At 43.5% G+C, this 22,425-nt stretch overlaps 2 protein-coding genes across 5 annotated transcripts in view; both read left to right on the top strand.

The window, feature by feature from the left end:
• Positions 1-5,799: 5,799 nt before the first annotated feature.
• Positions 5,800-11,536, top strand: LOC128426854 (glycylpeptide N-tetradecanoyltransferase 1). The gene is made up of 13 exons (XM_053413904.1): positions 5,800-5,900; positions 6,629-6,810; positions 6,928-7,030; positions 7,183-7,327; positions 7,601-7,719; positions 7,906-7,997; positions 8,513-8,629; positions 8,832-9,002; positions 9,529-9,637; positions 9,796-9,966; positions 10,053-10,220; positions 10,735-10,872; positions 11,341-11,536. Exons 2-13 carry the CDS (start codon positions 6,734-6,736, stop codon positions 11,362-11,364), a joined length of 1,434 nt encoding a protein of 477 aa, XP_053269879.1. The 5' UTR covers positions 5,800-5,900; positions 6,629-6,733; the 3' UTR covers positions 11,365-11,536.
• Positions 11,537-13,125: 1,589 nt separating this feature from the next.
• svild (supervillin d) overlaps positions 13,126-22,425 on the top strand; it is a 40,535-nt gene continuing 31,235 nt past the window's right edge. For 2 of the 4 annotated variants that reach the window (XM_053413457.1, XM_053413453.1), the window contains exon 1: positions 13,126-13,267. The gene's annotated coding sequence lies outside the window, so the exon portion shown is untranslated. The other 2 variants (XM_053413454.1, XM_053413456.1) reach the window with 2 other exon arrangements.

The following is a 22,425-nucleotide window of genomic DNA, read 5'->3' as shown; positions in this document are numbered from 1 at the left end:
TGAAGAGACACGGCACACACTGTACGTGCCGGTAGATGAGTCTCCACGGTTACAGGCGAAAAATGTGTTCACAATGAAAAAATGTCACGGAGAAAGAAAGTTGTTCCCCTGAGGAAAAACTTTAAATGGAGTTTGTTAACGTGAAAATAAAGAAAAGTAAACTAATACAAAAGTAACTTATATTCACATCTGTTTTTTTTTATTCTGTGTACTTTTGAGAGCGATGTCACAAGACTACTTAAACGTTTTTTGGAAATATATGTATTCTAAAAGAAAAGCTCATTCAGCTGCTTAATTTCCAGGCCCAGTCCATAATGAGTGATTTGAATTGTGCACTGCTTGCTTTATATTTACTGAACTGAAATTACTCTCTAGGCCTGACACTGACTGGCTGGGCTGATACGAGGATTATCAGGATGTGACAGCTGAGAACACATTTTAAACTGTGGAGAGGTTCCGAGAGAAAAGTGTTCTTTAAATTGAACCTACATCTGAATTTAAATGCCGTTTTAGAGTTAAAATACATTAGTAGAGCTGTAGCCTTATTATATTATCTGTCGGACAAGTCTGAACCTGAAAAAAAAAATGAATGTATCATACACATACACTTCGTTTTGTAGTTTAATTGCTTGTGGCCTCAGGTTCATATAAAAAAAGATACCTGCTGGTTGTTTTGGAGCCGTCACAGAGGCCGAGCTTAGAAGTGATGGGTCACGTATCCTGTGATCCTGTGGGCGTCCGTGGCTCAGTGGGTGTTTCACTGATCGGAAGGTCACCAGGTTGATCCCCGGCTCCTCCATTGCACATGTCAAAGTGTCCTTGGGCGAGAGACACTGATGCTCAAATTGCTCTGGATGCCATGGATGTGTGAATGGATGATTGGCCTGGGAATGCCTGGGTGCATGGATGAATGTGACCTGTAGCGTAAAGCAATTTGTGGTTTTGGACCGTAAAAAAGCCATATGAGTACTATCCACATAGGAGATTATTAACTTAATAACATAGCTTTGATTCAGAGTTGTACCACATAAATTACAAAGGGAATAATAAAATCACCTGATGAAAAATCACTCTACATGTCCACATCTAAACTGAAACCATTTATACATGTATAGAACTTGTAGTGTTCCTGTTGTGGGTGAGAACACTTTGTGACGGTTCAGACTTTCGGACCGAAGTTGAGACAGCATTGAACCATAGAAGAAGAAGAAGAAGAAGAAGAGGAAGAAGGAGAAGAAGAAGAAGGCTTGTTCACAGTCTTTACTTCCGACAACAAATAATCGGAACTACGAGGACGTTGAAATCTGCGACACTGGTTGTAATATGACGACGATATTACAAATCAACAAAGTGAATGGTTTAATTCAGAGTTCATTTACTCCATTCAAACAGAAACTACCTACTTGAAGTTACAACACAGCAACACTAATTGTTTTATTGTATATATAATTTATTTTCTTCCTTGGATTTTGGATTCATTGGATTTGTCCTCTCATCAGTTTTCTTTCATCTGAAGTAGTTGATCACTCTACAGGTGAAAAGTGGCTCAGATTAAACTGACGTTAAAGCTCTGCTGTGTTTCCGGTTTGAGACTTTCTCTTAATCGGCTTATTTCACACAGGGTATGTTCATTTGGTCTCTAACGGGATAATCTTTATTTCTATTTAATTCTGTTTCATGCCAAGTGCTATAATCTGGAAGGGGTTTGCTTATATTGAATATGATGTCAGGCTGAAAATGATAAAACTGCTGTCTTATTAGGAAGACCGTGCACTGACTTAGATTCTATGTCCTGGAGAGTGAACTTTACTTTAACCATGAAGCTAATCGATTGATATACTTCAATTCTGACCCACCTCAAGCCTTAACTATGACTTAAAACCAAACATGAAATTTATGGTTTACCTGATGAGGAATCAAATGGGAGGCGAGTGTCCGTATTGTGAGTGTAGGAACAAACACACACGGCTTCGGACGAGATGCTGGAGACAAAAAAAAATTCAAATCCAAACAAAACTGGAGTTAAATAAATAACCACCCCCGTGACTGGCTTTCCAATGTCTTGCCAACTTTTTAATAGTCTTTAGGGTTGATAAAGTATTTGACGTACGTTGTCTGGATGTCTTTTTTCTTGCCGGTCAGGGCTCAGTGAAATTTCGGGAAGCTGCGCGCTCAGCCTTGTGGAGGGTGTCACCTCCTCTTTCTTTGGCAGGAGGAGGAAATGGGGGAGGGCAGATGAGGGAGACGGAGAGAGAGAGAGAGAGACAAAGACAGAGAGATAGAGACAGAAACACAGACAGACAGGAAAACTGAGATGGAGGTTGTTCTTAGATGTAATGGTCGTTACTGTAATGTCAATGTTTTCCTCCTTGTCCTTGAACCTGATGCTGATTCCTGATACTTTAACTTTAAATGTAAGATGGACAGAAATGACAGAAATCTACCACAGCCAGTTTCAGAATTGGTTATTAGGCATCTATGGCAAATTCTGGCCGAGCGGCAGAGATGACAGTATTTAACTCAGATTGCAAAGTGAATGCAAATCCAATTGTTGGGTCTGCTCATCAAGGCTGAAAACACGGCCAGATGATATTTAGCAGAACAAGGCCTTGCAATTGCATGATGAGGGACGACCCTCCAATCAGAACAAAACCAACCTTTTCCTTTCCCGAGCTGTTGTGGACATCACGGTGGCGTCCTGGCGTCTTTGATGAAAAGACGGTGATTAGGAGCAGGGAAGCCGGGCCGGCAGCCAGTCCTCAGACTCATCCTCTAATTCAACCACACCATTTGGCTCCGAGACTAATTTCCTAAATTCAGGGGAAGGAACCCACAGTTTACCTGCAATGTCACAGCATGACTTTTGTTCTGACGTCAAAGCCACAAGCAGAACACTGGATATCTTATACATCCATTTGAGTCTGTGTGTTCCTGTGGAAATCGCCCTGTTTGTTTGTGTGTTTCATCAACACCCTTGTGGGGACCCGGTTAGCTCAGCCTCGGGCTGCCGTTACGAGGCAGACAGTCCGTCAACATGAGTGACAAGTGAGTGGGGAATGTGGTTTAGCTCCTTTGGTTTCACTGTTTCCGCAGCCGGCCCCACAGCCCACAGGATCCATCCATCCGTTATCTATACCACTGATTCTTTGAGGTCCTCAGAGGAAGCTGGAGCCCAGGTGCCGCTGGACAGGTCACCATGTTTCACAGAATTGTATAATGATGTTTTAGTCCTTTTGTTTATTGTTCCTAAAGTAAGGTTAAATGCCATAATAATAGAGTAAATTATGTTTATTTATTAACCATAAATTAAAAGTTGTAATCTATTTATTAGTATAACAGGAAATTACACATTTTCACCAAATATTTCTATTACTTAATGGTAGTGAATGTTTACTTACTTTGGATTATATGCAAAAATACAAAATTTACACATCCTATTGCTTAATCTATATTCTTGTTTCTATATCTTGAGTTTGTATCTTGTTTTTAGTCTTTTGGACTATGAATTAACACATTTAATTCATGCTATAAAGTAGTTGTCGAACCCCTCTGTGGTAGTACTCCCCTCCACCAAGGAATCTGACCCCCAAGGTCCATGACGTCTATGATCTGAAAGTTTATTTTGGAGAAAGTATAAAAAAAAAACAATTTCTTCAGCGAAAAGCTCCAAAACAAAAGAAATGCAGAAGCAGTCCCATAAAAAAGCAAAGAAAACAATTTACTCTCTGCCAATGACTAATCCACTGATTACTGAGGCTGGAGACAATCAATATGTAATGGCCTAATCATCCCTCTGCACTTGTTTTAGAGATATGTACAGGCCGTGATGATTTATCCGGCAGTCACGCCTGTCAGGAGGAATTCAGCTGTGCCCAGATAAAGAAATGTGTAAGTGAGAGAGAATGAGACGAGGACAGAACAATAAGCTGAGGGAGAAATCTGAGAGTCGGTGAGTCAGAGCGACTGAAAGACAAGAGTCAGCAGAGGGAGGAAGAGATTGTCGCTCATTCATCCAATCTGGCGAAACAACAGGGTTACAGACAGCGAGGAAGACGAGGGAGACGGGGAAGGAGCAGAGACAGAGAGGAGGATCTTGTTCGGCAGAGAGATCACAGCAATACTGATCTATTTACAGATTAGTAATGGTTCTGACTGACACTGTGTGTGTGTGTGTGTGTGTACTGTTTGCACACACACGCACACACACACACACAAACACACACATCCGCCCCTCAGCAGGGAGCAACAAATAGCCACACTGCAGTTTGTTGGTGATTGGCTGTAATAGCAGTGCATTTTATCATTGTAGGTGTTTGTGCACCCTCCACAGGCCATTTCAGGGATTAAGTGATATCTGTGTGAATATGTAATACAGATTATTTATACACTAATCCAAAATGTGTGCCTCATCAAAATTACATGCACGAATATGCCCCTTACTGCAAGTATTTTGAACTGAGAAGGCCTGAAGCGCACAGTTACAGATAAGCCGCAGTAAAGAATGTGTTTTTCTTCTGGTTTAATTCGGAGCACTTGTTGGAGAAGAGACGGAGGCAGACGAGATATTTATAATGGTCTGTGCCCAGGAAGCTCGGCTGTCTCTCACAGGATACACATGTTGTGGGTTTTACTGACATGATTTCATTAAAGAATTCAAGCTCGGTGCAGGAGGACACAAGACACCGTATCATGGTCATACAATGATGTTTGACAACGTCCCCTCCTCTTGGGGAAGTGGAATCAATGCATCGGACCTTCTTAAATCCAAACTCGGAATATGTTTCTGGGATTTAAGTGTGAGGAGAAATGCTCTAAATCACTCTAAAGTTATTTGATGTATTCACATGAATATGATAGAAAACCTTTCATTAGCCATTCCATTGAACTTCTGCAATAAAGTGGAAATTTGATGTGCGATCAACATTTTAGTCCCAAAAACACAAAACTATATTCACTCAATTTCTTTTATACTTTCCACTTGGCAACAAACCACAGTGACTCAAAAAATCTCCATCACAGCAAAGAGTTTAAATAACCTTCAATTGAATAATTTGTCTTTTTGGATCTACATCAACAATTAAGTGACTCATTTCAACCGAAGCCAAACTGAGTGGTACACAGAGATGGAAGCTGTATGTCCATCAGTGGGTGATCTCATTCAGTCTTCACCCTCACTGACGCCTCCAGGGTCTGCAGCCGAGGCAGCTGTTTCACCGGGTCGGTCCTCCTGCCCTCCTCCGCCCCCTGCATCCCACGACCTGGTGCCGGAGAGCAAAGTGCACTGACCACGACTAATTGGTGGAACATGTCGTGTGGTGAATTACGTTGAACCACCTGAGCCTCCAGAGGAACGTGCTGCTCTGCTCTCTGCTTCTTTTTTTGGATAAATAAACAGTCTGTGGGCTTTTTGCAGGTTTACAGGTTTACATCCCGAATGGCGACAGGTGTTAGACGCATCCTTTTTGCAGCTGGTATTTATCTCTGAGCGGCAGGATAACTACACAGCAGAGGCATGAGGAGCAGAGACAAAAATAGCCGCAAGGCTGAACTTTAAAAGAAAAAACAAAAAAAACATGCTGCATCTACTTTACATTTATATTTCAGCCCAACACACACAAATCAAAGGACACTGGGCCGTTTATAGCACAAATTATTATACGGATGTGGGGGGGGGGGACAAAAGGCCCAGTGCTCCCTGATGAGGCAGCGACAGAAGATTCCACAGGGACACTGGTAGACGTCCCCTGGGGTTCACACAGGAGCTCAAAGAGATGTCAGAGTTATTATCAGCAGCAGGGATGTGGAGGAGCAGGAGGGAGAAGCTTCATTTGGTCCCACTCACGACGTTACATGTCTGAATGGAAGTTGGGAGTTGGTAGATGATGATCTTGAACCAAACGGTCAGGATACGTTTCAATATTTTCATTAATCTGAAAGAAATGTGACTCTCTGCATATTTTCTTTTACATTTTTTGTTTAGTGGTTCTTTGTCATAATTGTTCCATATAAATTAAAGGTTCCATTTGTATTAATTTGCGATGAGTTAACGGTTAAGTTGCTGACCTGTGTTAACTTACTGTAAACTACACTGAGTTAAAGTGCTGTGGAAGAAGTGCTGGGTCTCAAACAGAAGAATATATGGAAACTCTAGAATTAGACAAGATACAAGATACATTTATTGGTCCCACACACATGCACATGCACAAACACACGACATGCAAATGGGGGGAAATTTGTCATCTGCTTTTGAATCATCTGGTGTACACAGGAGGACACACAGAGCAGTGGGCAGTCATGCACGGCGCCTGGGGAGCAGGTGTTGGGGGAGTAAGGTGCCTTGCTCAGGGGCACTTAGACAGTGGGGTAGGGAGAGTCCTCTTGGACTTTTGAACAGATCCAGGTGTTGTCCATCCAGGTATGTTCTTGTTGTCACTCCGTGGAGTCGGACCAGAAACCATCCAGTCTGATTTTCTGCCCATAGTCCAATTTTTCTGCCACTAGTCCACCGCCTCCTCCAATTAAATGTTCTCTCTGGATCGAGCAGCTTTAATCTGCAGCCGGGCTCCGACTCGACCGACTGTATGAAGGCCCGTGAGAAGTCACATTTAATTGTTGGTATTGTTCTCAGTTATCTGTGTGCAGGGTGGGAGCTGGGTTGGGCTGACGAGGCGGGGACTCTCCTCCCTTCGCTGCTCGCAGAGATAAGAGCTGCAAGAATAAAAAACACACACAAATGTGTCAGAAAACCCCAGAGTTCACCCTCTGCCTCAAGGACTCGCACTCGTTTACAATGACTGATTCAAACTCGTCGTAAGTACACCTCTCTTCTCTGTTTAAACTGAAACTGCCTGGATATCTGTGTGTGTACAGAGCTGAGTGTATGTCCAAGCACATGCAGGAGTCTCAGTGCATGAATATGTCTTTTAGTGATAAGACGCTGACGGAGGGTGGCAGCCTGAAAAGGAGCAAAAAGAAGCAGAAGAAGGAAGATGCCTGGAGACCAGAGGGGCCCAGAGACCCATTTGTCATGGTTCGTGTCTCTGTGTGAGGCCATATATGCAGTGATGTGGTGACTCAGACACTAGTTCCTCTTTCTGCCAGTCACCCACGACACAGATGAATGATTCTGATGATTTAAAAGTTATCTTTACGACACTTTAATGACACTTTTTCCCGTCCCAGCTGGACTCTCTGTCGGAGAAGAAGCAGCAGGAGATCCAGAGAGCCCTCCACCTCTTCTCCACTGGCCCGACTCTGCCCAGGACCCTGCAGCAGGCCAGGGGACATACCTACCGCTTCTGGGACACCCAGCCTGTCCCCAGACTGGGTGAGACAATAATGAGCTGTTTCAGAATGAATCAAACTGTGAGCGTTAGAGGAGCAAATCCATCTTGTGTGTAATTTTGTGAATTTAAATATAATATAACTTATCTTCTCAGCAGGAGAGGCACATTACATAACGATCTGTTTAGCATTGTAATCTATTATTCAGTCATTATTCAGAATACATTCATCATTTGAAATGAATAAAATGTGTGTAATGGCCGATCTTTGTTGTATTTTGATACAAAATCTGTTTTCTTAAATATTCTCTCCTCAGGCGACGACATTACAACTCACGGCCCGATAGCAGAGGCTGAAGTCAGTGTGCGTGAGGAGCCCTTCTCTCTTCCTCCAGGGTTTTCCTGGGACACTCTGGACCTGAGCAGCTCCACAGTGGTAAGTTACTTATTCTGATATACATCATCAGAACGTTCACACAACGCTGTCAAACCCTCATCACTCAGAGGAGAGGAGCTGCTCCGTGCTCTGGAGTGAGAGTTGCACATTTTCCTGTCGGTGGAATTCAGGTTAAACTGATTCACATTTACTGCAAATTCAAACCTTTGGCCTCCATCATTCCAGCTGATGGAGCTTTGCACTCTGCTGAATGAGAACTACACGGAGGAAGACGACAACATCGTCAGATCGAACTTCTCTCCGGAGTATCTGCAGTGGTGAGCTGTCCACTCTTCATCTCTTGATTTTTTTATATTTGTATCTCACCTTTATTACCTTTTATTAATCGTTCCCAACGTCTGAGTGAGTGAGTGCACTCGCTCTTCATGCAGACAGTCTTTGTGTTTTCCTTTTTAGCCTCTGAGGAAATTAAAGCTCTGAGTGTCTGAACAGGAGGAGATAATGTCCCCATTTAACTTTCTTCTCTGACTCTCAAACATATCGAAGCCGTACAACTCTTATCTCTTTACCACTGACATTTCTCCTCTCTGTGATCATCTGCATGAGTGGTATCTCCACCTTTAGGGAACCCTTACATCAAAAACATAATGACATCTCCCTTGAAACTAATGCTCAAGAACCCAGGAATTGAAAGTCCTTGACCCTGAAGCTGCTCCATCCTTTCAGCTCAGTCGACTCGTGCTCAATTCTTTAATTGGAAATGATAAGTCACAGTTTATTGATCTACATTTACATGTATTCATCTAGAACCTCTGATGCTTCTCCTCTTCAGGGCTTTGCAGCCTCCTGACTGGCTTCCCCAGTGGCACTGTGGTCTGCGGGTGGACGCTAATAAGAAGTTAGTTGGCTTCATCGCTGCTGTTCCTGCAGACGTCTGCGTGTACGAGACGTGAGTGGCTTGTAAATAAATATATGCAAATACACATATGCATATATTTATGAGCATTATATACATGTTCATGAATATATGCAAATATGTGTGTTTATTTGAAACCTGATGGGTAACATTAGTATTCAGAGCATTTGCAGACACAAATGTAGCAATTTTCCACCAAATGTCTGAAAGCAATCGGTCCAAATGTGTTCTGCAGGCGGAGGCGGATGGTGCAGGTCAAATTCCTGTGCGTTCATAAGAAGCTGCGCCTCAAGCGGATGACTCCGGTTCTGATCCGAGAGCTCAACAGACGGGTCAACCAGCAGGGCCTCCGCCAGGCCGTCTACACGGCCGCCGTGGTGCTGCCCACTCCTTTGAGCTCCTGCAGGTACCACAGGGTTCAGGGCAGTGAAGCCACAATCATCACTTTAAAAAAAAAAAGCTTTTAACTTCAAGTGACTTTCAATATAACAGATTTTTCTTGGATGCTCTTTTCTAGCAGCAGGTATATAAATGAATGTATTATATAGAAGAGCAAATAAAGGCTAATAAACTAGAATAAAATACACATTAATTAATCAAAGGTTAAATCTGAAGAGGTGGATTGAAAGCAGATAGGTCGGATTTAACATTTAATTTGTTACTTATGATGAATCATGATTTGATTCTGTAAAGGTTCTTGAAACCAGGTTTTCAGGGGCTGTATTGTGAGGAATGAATAAAGAGAAACTAGGCTATTATCTCTTATGTTATCTGTATCACTCTCTGCTTCCTTAATTCACATACACACAGTCATTGTTAGACATAAACAAATATGATATTATGGGGCCTAAAAATGTATGTCTAACTTTGATATTTTGTCTTATGAAGCAACCTTCTCGGTCCCTGTCAAATAAACAAGCTCATCCTTTCAGATACTGGCATCGCCCTCTGAATCCCCGGAAGCTGATGGACGTCAACTACCCGGGTCTGAGGCTGAACATGAACCTGCACAGAGCAGTCAAGTTCCTACGGCTACCTGAGGTGAGTGAGTGCTGCCACCTAGAGACGAAAACATGTCAGTGCCTCATCAGACTGACCCTGACAATGATAGGACAAAGATGGACCCAAGGATTGTTGCGTCCTTGTTGCACTTACTGAGAAGGATTGTGTTTTCTGTCCTTCCTCTCTTCTTCTCCAAGGTGACGAAGACAAAAGGTTTGCGCCCTATGACCCTTAAAGACGTAGCAGGGACACATTCACTTCTCAAGACAAACAGCAGCAGGTTCCAGCTCAGCTCCATCCTGTCTCTGCAGGAAGTGGAGCACTGGCTGCTGCCACGGGAGAATGTGATTGACACCTACGTGGTGGAGGTCTGACAATTACAGCATCTTCACTTTAAATGTCCATGTTGAGGGGGAGCAGCATTAAAATCCATTCTCCTCCTCCTCACACTCAGGGTGATGATGGTACCCTGACAGATGTGGTGAGTTTCTACTGCAGCTCCTTCAGGGTGCTGAATCACCCGGTGCACACTGACCTGAGAGCAGCTCACCTCCTGCACGTGGCCTCCTCCGCCACAGACCTGACGGACCTCATGGAGGACGCACTGGTCCTCGCTAAATCTGTGAGTGCGGTTAAACACCACATCAATTTGAGGGTCGATGTAGCAGACGCATGATCAGACGCTGAAAGGCTACTAATGGATTATATATTACTGATTAACTTCCTCAACCCTGTGATTTGTAGAACTTACAATATTCACGTATCCTCACCCGAAGACCTGCGATTGATTTCGGATTTCTTTCCCCTCGAATTTACATATATTACGCAGTTAATTACCAATGAGTTCCAAATGACATTGATAACTCTAAAGCTTATTGACCCCTGTGTTAATGAGAAGGGTTCTGAACCAAATTGCTCAGACTCAGAAATATAAGTCTCTTAAACATCCTTTGCTTTTTTTTATCAAGATCCACGAATTATGCTCTGATAAATCCACGAAAATATTAAAAAGGACATTTCTCATAATTTTAAAGAAAGTGAAAAACATTTCTGAAACACACAAACATAGGAAAACACAGTTCCGGTTATTGACATGTTTTCTTCTGTATGACGACAACATGCGTGTCCTTCCACAGAGAGGCTTTGACATCTTCTCCGCTCTGGATGTGATGGAGAACAAGGATTTCCTGGAGAAGCTGAAGTTCAGCGTCAGTGACAGCAGCCTTCACTACTACCTGTACAACTGGATGTGTCCTACTATCAGTTCTGACAAGGTAACGATTACTGCTACGTCAGCACCCATCACTTCAAAAGATTTGGACCAAAAAGCTGTGAATTTAATCCTAAAAGTTAAAGAAAGTCTGAAGTTTATCATCCTGCATATTGAACCCTTGGTTACTTAAGCAGCTTTTATTAAACACATATGTGGAAAAAGCTTTGCTGAAAACACATGAAACTGAGAAAAAATAATAAAAAATGGTTTAGATGAGACGAGCTGCTGAAATGCCTACATTTTTAATCTTGATTTATAATACTGCACTGAGGCTGAAGGGAATTAACTCACTGCAGCTGAGAAATCACTCAGAAACACATCAAGCCTCCAAACACAAAGAGCAAAGGTAAAGAGCTGAAATACAAAGTGCAGCACTGATGCATGGCCCTTTGAGGAAAACCCATTTTCATTGTGTGTGATAGCTGTCAGTCGTCAGTGATTCATGCTGACGGGGTTCTATGGGTTGCAGGTGGGTTTGGTGCTGCCCAACTAAGAGAGGTGGAGAGATGACCAGACCACAGCGACCGGCAGGAGAGTGGAAATCAAACTGCTTCAACGGCAGTGAATAAAACTCTCAAATATATATAAACTGCTGAGCTGCAAAAACACACACTGGGAAAAATCCATGCAAACGCAATAAAGATAAAATTCCATTGGTAAATACATTCATCATGTGGCTGTCAGTTACTCACGGGGCTCGGCACCTCTGCAACAGGGAAAAATATCATTTCAGACGAGATGGAAAATGGAGAGAAACTAATTCCTGCGGTTCAGAAAACGCTCACTTCAGTTTGTTACTGGCTATTTCACCAGACAATTTGTACAACTGGTAGTGACATGACACTTAATATTAGTGGGAGCAATACACAAATGTGATTAGAGGACAAAGTCATTAATCCTTCTATCTCACACAGGCACACACACACACACACACACACACACACACACACACACACACACACACACACACAGACACACACACACACACAGACACACACACACACAATCTAATAAATGTCAATTCAATCCAATTTCCGTTTTTCATGCTGCAGATACATCATTTTCAATGCAATCTCACCTAGACATGTAATTGATATAAAATGTATGTTTACAACGTTGTTAAATTCCACAAATCCAAACTAAATCTATATTTCAATCTGCAGAAAACCAACAGCCACTGAGTATTAGTATCTGTCATACGTGTGCAACTTATTTGAAAACAGCATAATACTGTGAAGCCATGAGGGTCATACGTTGCCTGCAGTGTCTAAATACGTCCACCAGGAGGCCCTGCGACACCAACATGAGAGTTTCACTATGAGCATTGATCAGAGGATCAGTGAATCTCAATTTGCATTCATATTTGAATGTGTAAGAAAATTAATAACATTCATTTACTTTTTGTTTCCTTGTATTGTTCAGTGACAAAAAATACAGACAGAGGAACAAAGAGGGGGAGATAATATGCCATGTCTTATTAAATTTCCCATCAATAAAGTATCTATCTATCTATCTATCTATCTATCTATCTATCTATCTATCTGTGAATTCTTGCCTCGTGCATTAGAACTCATTACTGTATACAGAGAGCTGTGTCTGACTGTTATTCACCAAACCCTCACTGTTTGTTTGTGTGTAATGCAAAACAATTCAACAGCACCACAGCCTGCGTCATGAAAATGAGTCAACATCTGTGTAAAACATTTTAACCACAAACTTAACACCACAGTAACACACTCTGATGTGGTGTTTACTGCAGGACTGGGGTTTCAGCTGCGTGTACCTAATAAAGTGACTGCTGGGTGCACACCATGTTTTATCATAATGCAAAAAACACTGGTGAGGATGATGACGACGATGAAGACGATGATGGGGATGATGACCATGATGATGAAGATAATGATGACGATGGTTACAATGGCGATGACGATGATGATTGTGTATTTCTCAAAGCGTTGTATCATCTCTTGTTTCTAGTTTCTCTTCTCTGCATTATTTCAAAGAATACCCCATGTTGTCATTAACTCAGTTTTAAGTTTATTAAATATCACATATACATATTTAAAATTACAAATAGAGAGTGTCACAGTAAGCTACTTTCCCTTGTGTGGATGTCACCACGTCTCGACTTTTTTTAAAACATAAACACAAACGCCCAGTCAGCCAAAGGGGGCGTTTACCGGAGGCACGTGAACGCAGCACGGCGCCCGCGGACCAATAAGAATCGAGGGATGGTTTAAAGTTTGAAGCTTCTCCGGAGCAGGGGCAGCTCCTCTCGTCACTCTCCCCGCCGCTGCTGCACCCTGACCCGGCCTGGACGGAGCCGTGTCTCCCCCCCTCTCCTCTCTCTGTCTCCGCATGCGTCCACAGAACGGATTCCAGTGAACAACACGAGGGTGCGTTTGTTTTCCTCTTCCTCTGCTTCCATTCTCTCCTCGCGCTCACACGTCGGGCTCCAGGTTGACGTTCTGCTCTCGGGGCGAACTTCTCCCCCCCCCCCCCAAGGACGATGTTTTTGTTTGAGCAGCTGTGCATCATGTGCGGGTGAAGTCCTCCTGCATGTCGGCTGGTTCCTGCTCGCTCCTCGCCCCTCGGTGTTTTGGTGGACTTGTTTTTTCTCTCCCTGCAGACTCGGGTTGAATCTGTAAACTTCCTGTGAACATGGCAGGTACGTGAGGGGACGTTTGAGGAAACGCTGCACGCGAGGATGTAGATTTGTGTCGTAACTCGTGTCTGCTGTCAGTGAAGTCGTCGGTGTCGTCAGTGTACAGTAAACACACTGGAGGGAATGATAACTTAACTTAACTTAACTCAATCACTTAACTTAGTCAACGTTACTCAGATAGATTGTATTTTGACCGGTATAGATGATTATCGCGATAAATGTCACATTACGATTTCTCTTAAAGGGACAGTTCCCCCCCAAAAGTGAATATTCACTCATCCTCTCACCTCTATGCTGATGGGGGGGCGGGTTCAGGGGTAAACGGTGTTGCAGCCAAATCCAATACGATTGAAACTCAAAGATGCATTGTCTTACTTAGGGATGGGCGGTAAGATTGAAGTTTCATATTGTCGATTTCGATAATTATTGCAATATATAGATCTATCTTTTTTCTTTTAAGCTTGAATACTGCTTCTTTCTCCTTAGTGAAGGTTTTAAAGTCTTTGAGAGGAGAATATGAAATATCATAACCTCTTATAAATCTGGTGTAGATGAGTTATGTGTCGTACGTCCTCACTACTCTTGCACAATGCACATGCAAAACTTTTTTTGTTATATTGAAATGATTACTGATATTGTCTAGTTGCCCAGACCTACTCTCATCCACTGAGTATAGCTGAGTATAGCTGAGTATAGCTGAGTATAGCTGAGTCACTCAAAACGCAGAGCGGTCCCTCTGTAAACAGTCACCCAAGCCCAGTGGGTGTGTGGTGACTGTGTTGTTCCAAAACCACCTGTGAAAACACAGCATGAGAAGAACACATCCTCTCTGCACCATAAAGACTGCAGCAGGGTCACCATACAATCTACAGATTATGTAAGTTGGCAGAGAACAGTTAAGAATCAAAGTCATGTTTATCTGTGTCAAAGTATACTGTGGCTGTGCAAACACACTGCACACACACACACACAGTGGATACTGTGTACACCAAGATGGATGTTTGATTTCTTTTTTAAATGCTGTGTCTGTACTCAGGTGCAGGTTGTGTGTTTTATACACTGTTATTACTCCAAGCAGTCATTGTCCTTATGTTTTTTCCTGGACACGACTCTCACCACCTGACAAATATTGTCATTTTACACAATATCCTGAAGATTTATCCCACATTCATTTCAGTTACCTCTTTCTTTCCATCTCAGTGCTATCAATCATTTTAAGAGTAGCTCTCTTCTCAAGTGCTGAATAGAATCAAACTTCAGTGAAGCTTTATATCCGAGGGCTATGCTATTAGAGGCTTGCCAGGCTGTAATTCCCCCCCTTGCAGTGGCCTTTGTCACAACAGGCCTTCCCGAGACCTTCCTCAGTTAGCTGGTGTTGAGCAAGAGACGAGAAGAACAAAACAAGATACAAATCTTGATAATACACACTTATTGTGTGAGTGTGTGTGTGGCTGTCAGGACAGTACACGTTTGTGTTGCGCTGTAGCTCGTTGCAGAACAGGACATGCTGCTGTTGTGCGATTTGGGGGAAATAACCGTGAGTTGAAGGAACAGGCTCAGGGAGTGGCTCCCGTCACGCCTCCTTCTCTCTTCCACCTGCATGATCCGGCTGCTCTTTACTTGCCTCTGCTGTGGGACCATGTAAAGACCCCAAACAAAAACACACACACGCTCCATTGGGGTTGAGCAGGGTGTCATGCGGTTGTCTTGAGTGTTCACCTGAATGCAGGCTCGTGTCAGACTGGGGGGGGGGGGGGCTGTGTGTTGCGCCTGCAGGGATCTTGTTACTCAACACCGACGAGAGGGCGGAGGAGCTCCGGCTTCAGGGACTTGTCTTCGTCTGCACTGGAACATCAACTTGTTAATCGCGTTTTCATGAATGCGACTATGGATCAGGTTTCATTTGGTTGCTCACTGACATCGAGAAATCAGTAGCAGGGGAGTGCAACAATCTGAATCTCAACTTTAAAATGCCTCCTGGGCCTTTTCTCTAATGATCAGGCATTTCATTGAAGTTGTAGCTCGTCCACTTTTATCTTAAATGAATAGTTTAATCTGAATTGAGTATCTGTACAGATTCAGTGGCCCACTCTGTGTGTTTTCTGACTAATTTGCAGAGGCCGTCAGGGGACTTCCCCTCGTATTACAGCACCAGAGGAATTGAACGTCTCTCATTAGGCCTTTTTGTTTTGCACATTCTGCTGCTGTTTTGCCAGCATGCTCTCAAAAAACAGTGTTTCTGGAGTAAATGCAGATCCCACAGGGTGTTGCTCGGCTGAGAAGCAGTTAAAGGGATGTTAAAAAACAATCTATTTTAAATTGGGATTGTAACTTGGATTTATTTGGGTAATTTGGGCTTTTAACAAGGCGCTGAAGGCGAGAGGCCAAAAAGAAGTGAACTTGTGAACCTGTATTGACTCAGTTAAGCCTGAAATTAGCAGCTAACTACTTTAATATCTATTGTGGATGGCTGTAGTGACGCCTAAACATACCTTGAGTCGTGATTTGTCTTTACTAAAATACCTTATTTTATGCATTTATACACCTGGTGACATTAAAACCAGTCGTCAGATATGAAAAATATGAAGAACGGGATTATCCAGGTCAGACATGTTCACATCAGCAAGATAATGGCCTGCGTTGGTAGAGAATGCAGGAGGCAGGACCTGAGGGGGGGGGGGGGGGGGATATCTGATACTCAAAACCTGTTTTTATGTGTAAACAACAAACACCAGCGACGGCCCTTATCAAATATTATTCAGCTTTCTTTGCAAGTTGACATCTTTGTCAGCGTCTTCTACAAATATTTTACTTTGTACTCTGAGATATTTAACATTTTACTATTGTATCCTTACATGGACTCAGTTGGATACTTTCCAGGCGTTTTACTTGAGGACTGGCAGCAAAAGTTTCATAAATAGTCAGGAAAATGTCCAGAAGAATCTGCACGTCTGAAAGCAGCACAAGTGAAATGGTAAAACTTCGTCGAAAGCTTATTTTCCTCTTGTCCTCGTATTCAATGCTCAGTGGCCATACTGTGTATTAATAAGACTAAGAAACCACTTGAAAGTGTTTCCTTCTGTCTCATTTGTAATAGAATTCCATAGTGAAGCTCTGAAGACGCTTAGCACATTAAAACGGAAAACCACATTTATTTATTGGCGTTGCATGTGGTCGGTGAGACATCAGTCTTCTGTGCAGTTCTCTGTCTTGCACAGTACCTGCCTGCATTACTTAACAGTTGAGTAACACGCAGCAGCTGAACTGCAAAAACTTGGCTGCAAACAAGTGGAAGCACTTAGACCCTCCCACTCAGCCCCGTCTCATCTGTCCGCTCTCTCCAGGTCGGAGCCAACCCCTCTCCGGAGGCTTTCATGTCGGCTTCTCGGCCAAGACGTCCCTGCAGTGCAAATATTTACAAAAAGCAGAAGGGATGTGACAACGTGAGCAATAGAAAATCCACAGGGAGGAGTACTCGGGGTTACCCTCAGGCTAATCTCCACAGAGACATATTTATAAACTCTGCTAGCAGTTAGGGTGGACCGCTTCCAGCGTTGACACCGGGATGCTAACTGTATTTGGACAGCGACTGCAGAGCCGAGGCTTCAGTGTCGTCTTTAACCAGCGTTATATTTGTGTGGCATATAAACATATGGTTACACTTCTGACGTTCATTTGGTTTGTGCACGTGTAACAGTTTCCATGCACTGGGGCAGCAGCACACGGCCTCTCTCTGTTGCCAGAGCTGAACCCAATCTGACACCATCGTCAAATCTGAATAAAACATCCGAGGGTGTTTTTGAATATGAAGCAAGATGTTTTATGCAAAGTCCTTTCAGTGGAAGTTAACCAGGGTTTTATTGATTTTGTGCCCACGTGTGTCACAGATGTTGCCATGAAGCATCCATTATTTAAAAGGCCTACAAACAACCGTATCTTAGGGGGTAAACCATATCTAAGGAGAGGATTGTGTTGAACTGATCCTAATGGGACAAGTTTACAGAGCAAATCTAAATGATGCTTCCCCATATCCTTGTCACATGTTTATTTTAATTGTATGTCTGGTCGATCTCGTGAACAATAGTTCCTGCGTCATACATGATTCTGCTCTAGTGTTTAATGGATTTGAGGAACCAGTTGCACTGTAAGGTTGAATTCAGATTAGTTGATCTTTCACAACACAAGTCATTCTCTGTACACTTCTCACAAAGATCATTTTAACTAATGTTAATCATTTGTATGTTAAATATGAAGCTACATCCTGCAGCTTAGCTTAGCATAAAGACACAGAAGTTGCTTTAAGCTCCTTTATACAAACATTATGACCATGCTTTTTTGTTTTGCTGTTCTTTAATGTTATATGAAGCAGCAGAACATTCTTCTTTTCCATCCGTCTGTGCTCAGTGTTGAGCACCCTTACTGTTAATACTCCATCTTTCAGCCATGACCCATCCCCCTCAAGCTCGGAGACCCCCTGAACCCCCTCCGCCCCCTCCACCCCCTGCTCGGTAGCATTCCAGCTGGCCAGATGGTGTCTGCTCCGCACAGTGGACACCAGAGAGCGGAGAGGGCGAAGCCCCGCAAGCAGGATTCTCTGGATGAGACATTCCACTCCACTGATCCCGACCCCTCCTCACGTCCCCCCCTCTCTGTTCAGGCTTGTCTGTGTCCTACTGATGGTCGTTCTGAGGATGAAGACCAGGTCTATAAGTTGTTGACAAGGAGAAAGATCGCATTAGGGTGTTTCTAGGGCAAGACGGCTCTGTAGTTAGAAAAAAAACACATTTGTATTTAGCGCACAATTTCTTGTAGAAAGGACTTTGGAGTTTATGACGTGCACATGTACATACTTACAAGTTCACATATTTCTGTATAATTAAACATGCCATAAGTCTTCTCTGTTACATATGCTCCTCTGGTTGCTTTTTAATTTAGCTTTATCATATAAGACTGTATGTTATTGCAGAGTTGATATAAAGTGGCTGCAGGAAAAAGTCAAATAAAAGCTGGATTTACGCACAAATTCAGCGAAACATGGGTTCTCTTCTTAGGGACTGGCCTCGTGCAGCTTTAAAAATTAGTGGGAAAGCTCTGATTGAGGGTCCTGCTAACTGCTTTCGTCAGTTTGCACATTTCTCTGCTGTGTTTTTGTCAAAAGTCTGCAAATGATCTGCACATGAAGTGTTGCTGGCAGGGAGGCGGTGCTTTCCATAATGTTGCTGTACAACAAAAAGCAGAGATTGGTTCGAGGTTTAACTGCTACAGTATATCTGCCCCATTAAAAACCCTACGTGGGTGTTGTTAGTTTCTGGCCCATGTTAGCTCTTTGAAACGCATCCAATTTAGCACATTGTGTGTGTGCATGCATGTGTGTGTATTACCCCCCCGAGCCATAACCCACCCCCTCCGGTTCACCACTCCCCTCCTTGTTGGAGAGCCTGAGTGTGTCGGCCTGTTTTCACCATTCTTCAGCCTGAGTTTTTTGTGTTTCTGCGAGAGTTTGCTTGTTTGCTTTCCCATACGTCACATTTAATGACTCCTTTGAATGCAGCAAACAGAGCGCCGGAAGTACGGGGACAAAGAGCTGGCCTGTAAAAGGAAAGAGGGAAAATATACCCATGCTCTTCTGTCTTTAACCTCATGGCTTTGTTGGGACTGAACGACCCAAACTTCCTCAGATTCTCGTCAAAGGTTTCATGGAGGGGAAGCAGCATTCTTTCTTTGGCCCGGGGACAGTGGTAGTGGGCCTCAAGCAGGTCCGAGCAGATTTTACAGTGTCAGTTACTGAGGAGAAGCAGAGTGCAGGCATGAGTACCCGGGGGGGTGTTGTGTCAACTGCCTTTCGGGTGACTGGCTACAGTCAGCGGGACTTCTGGTAAAAGGGATTTGAGGGACTTTGTGTCTGTGTGAGAAAAAAGAGGGGGGAGCTGGAGAGAGGGAGAGAGAGAGATGAAGATGGATTAGTCTCCGGCCCTGTTTTGGCTCTATCCTCCTCAGTCTCTGCAGCGGTAGCAGATCTTGTCCCCCTGCCCCTCCGACCCCTGTACCACCAGACTGGGGCCCCTTGGCACGGTGGAGACACATGCCCCACAAAGCCAACACATCCACCCTTCGCCCCCACAGAGCCCATTCTCTCCTGCGTCCTCTCCATCTCCTTTTACTCTTTCCCGGTGCGCCGACCTCTGCAGCTCTCTCTGGTGCCCACCCTTCTTTGCTTCTTTTCATCCCCCCCTTACCTTTTGTATCCTCCTCTTCCACCCCTCCATACTCTCCTTCCTCTTGCCTCTGCTTTTCCTTCCTCTGGGATTTCCACCTCTCGCAGCTCGCAGCCAGGGAAGGGTTGAGTCATGTGAGGGCGAGGGGCTTTCGCAATGTTGGACAAATACACGCCTCCTGTCAGGATCATCCATTTGAAGCTCTCTATTAGCGGAGGCCCGTTTAACAGGCTCAAGTGTTGTCAGCTTCGACAACTGCAATTAAAAAGGTTGTGTTGCCCCACTGGTTGCAGGCACTGTACTTTAAACGCCTTAAACGGTAAATGATTGCTTTTTAATGAGAAACACATCGGTCACTCAGTATGTGGTCGATTGTTGTGCAGGGGGGGGGGCTTGACAAAAAGAAGTGAGACACACCCTGGACCCAGCTGTTTTCAGGTGCATCTGTTTGCTTGAATAGATCGGCATGAAGCTGATGCTTCAGAGTCCAATACGTGGAAGAGGGAGTTATTGGATTAGGGACCAGTTACCCATACCGAGGGCTATCTGTTTTCAATGGTTGGTCACATGACCTACTTGTAGTCACACACATACCCATGTATACAAACATGCAACACACTGTATACTGTCAGAGACATGGCTATTTGAACTATGAGTCAACATTTTACTGGTATGCCACTTCTTCTGGATGCATTTAGAACGGAACAACTATAAATACGATTCTTATTGTGACTCCCTTCCTATCCGATCCACATTACGTGACCAAACCTCAAAGCAAGGAAGTCACTAGTCACTCAGATATCCTGTGTGAGGAAACTCTCGCTTGCCTCTTTACTGAAGACCGCACTTGATACTTCCATCTTTTGTTTCGCTGCTTTATGGTTCCTGAACAAGTCTGAAGGTTTCTCAGAACTTTACCAGTGAATAGAATCGTCAGTCTGTTTTAACCCTGGCACCTGGTTTTCTCCGCCGGAGCAAAGTTTCCATTCTCCACCTTCTTCCCTCAGGAAAAAGTTGTGTGTCAGGAGTTTGGCTGTATCTTTAACTGCCTCCTCCTCTTTTTGGGCAGCAAGGGAAAGTCGATGTTGAAGTCTCTCTGATGCTTGCGGTTACTTTATGTGGATTCTTGATGGTTTCCTGTGGCAAAACGTTGTCATAATTGTTGTAGCTGAAGAGACACAGTGAGTAGTGTCCCTTCAAGTGTGGGTACAACTTTACTGAGGTGGATATTCTAAACCAATTAAAAAACGTTGATCCGGCCTGGTCAGCTGCCTCTGTGACACGATCTTAGATAAGTGCAAGAAATCAATCGATGGACGGATTGATGATTGACTGAGGATTGGTCGTGTCTATTGTCCAATAGGATGCAGAGGTGCCTCGTTTTTTAACTATATGACCTCTTACGATGGAGAATAACTGTCTGATTAATATAAGCTTTAGCTTTTCTCTTGGGAAATTTGTTTTCCAGATCACATTGTCATCTTTCACCTTTGACCAGTCGCCTCCAAAGTATTAGCTCAATGTCTGTCCATGCGTTTTTATCACACATACTTAGGGATAAAGACGACGACTGATGGGAGACTCTCAGGAGAGTGGAACTGAAATAATGCTGAATAATCAGACTTGTTGTACTCAGGTTTGTTGGTTGCCAGCTCTATATGTTCCATTAGTGCCGTGAACCCTGTCATTACATTAAAGACGTGTAAAGAGCTATTGGTTTTGTGGTAAAACTCAAAGTCAGACAGTCTGTCCTGTCGGAAATGTTTGCTAAACAGAGCTTTCATGCACATTGCTTATGGTCGTGCACCAATGAAGTGAGCAGAGTATAGCTTTGCCTCCACAAGCCTCAGTTTGTGTGTGTTTCTCACTTCTTGAGAAATCCCTTGATCAAGATCCCTTACCTTTCCCATGCAAATCCACTGTTTATGAGTTTGGGCGTATCCTGCATTCCTGCTCTGTCCTCTTGTGTGGAAATGTGATTACAGGAAAAACACTGCTGGTCTTCAGGTCTGTCATTTCCTCTGAGGCAGCTTTCTGTCTCGTCCTTGTCTTGGAATGAGTCACTGGGTTAATGTGTTAGTGCTCCCAATTGATCTGGGTGACAGATATTCGTTTCCAATAAGCAGCCGGCTTCCCATTGCTTCACCTCTGTAGTGAATGACATATAGGATAATGAAATCGTTAAACTTAACTAGTATCGTTTTTCTATCGTTCATCAGGTTAAAACAAACATTCAGAAAGTTTAATTTGAACCATTTCTCCCAGTTTGTCATAGTTTTCCTTCTTTAACAGTTCATATTGAGCTTTTCTTTTCCTTGCATTCCTTTATGCCTGGTGCACAAATATTCACATTAAAGTCTTTGTTAGGCAGTAATACATTTGAATGATTACAATTAGAATTCAAAACCCTACAAAACAAACAAACAGCCGCACCCACGACGGGCGAAGATGAAGGAAGTTGAATTTCCAAATATGGTTTGTGGTGAGGGTGTGGTTTGGACGCTGTAAATGCTGTTAACAAATGACTGCTGCAATGATGATGGGCGTGTTGGAAGGGGGCGTGGTGTTGAGTCTGCCTGGCTGCAGCCTGCTGGAGCCTTCTCACAGAAATTGGCAGGAAATGGGAAAATAAACCCAGTGAGAGTGAGTGAGAGACACAGACGACAAGACTGAA

Source organism: Pleuronectes platessa, chromosome 21 (assembly GCF_947347685.1).
Source record: "Pleuronectes platessa chromosome 21, fPlePla1.1, whole genome shotgun sequence".
NCBI classification, from domain to species: Eukaryota; Metazoa; Chordata; class Actinopteri; order Pleuronectiformes; family Pleuronectidae; genus Pleuronectes; species Pleuronectes platessa.
The sequence above is the reverse complement of the archived record's forward strand: the minus strand, read 5'-3'. Positions and strand labels throughout refer to the sequence as shown.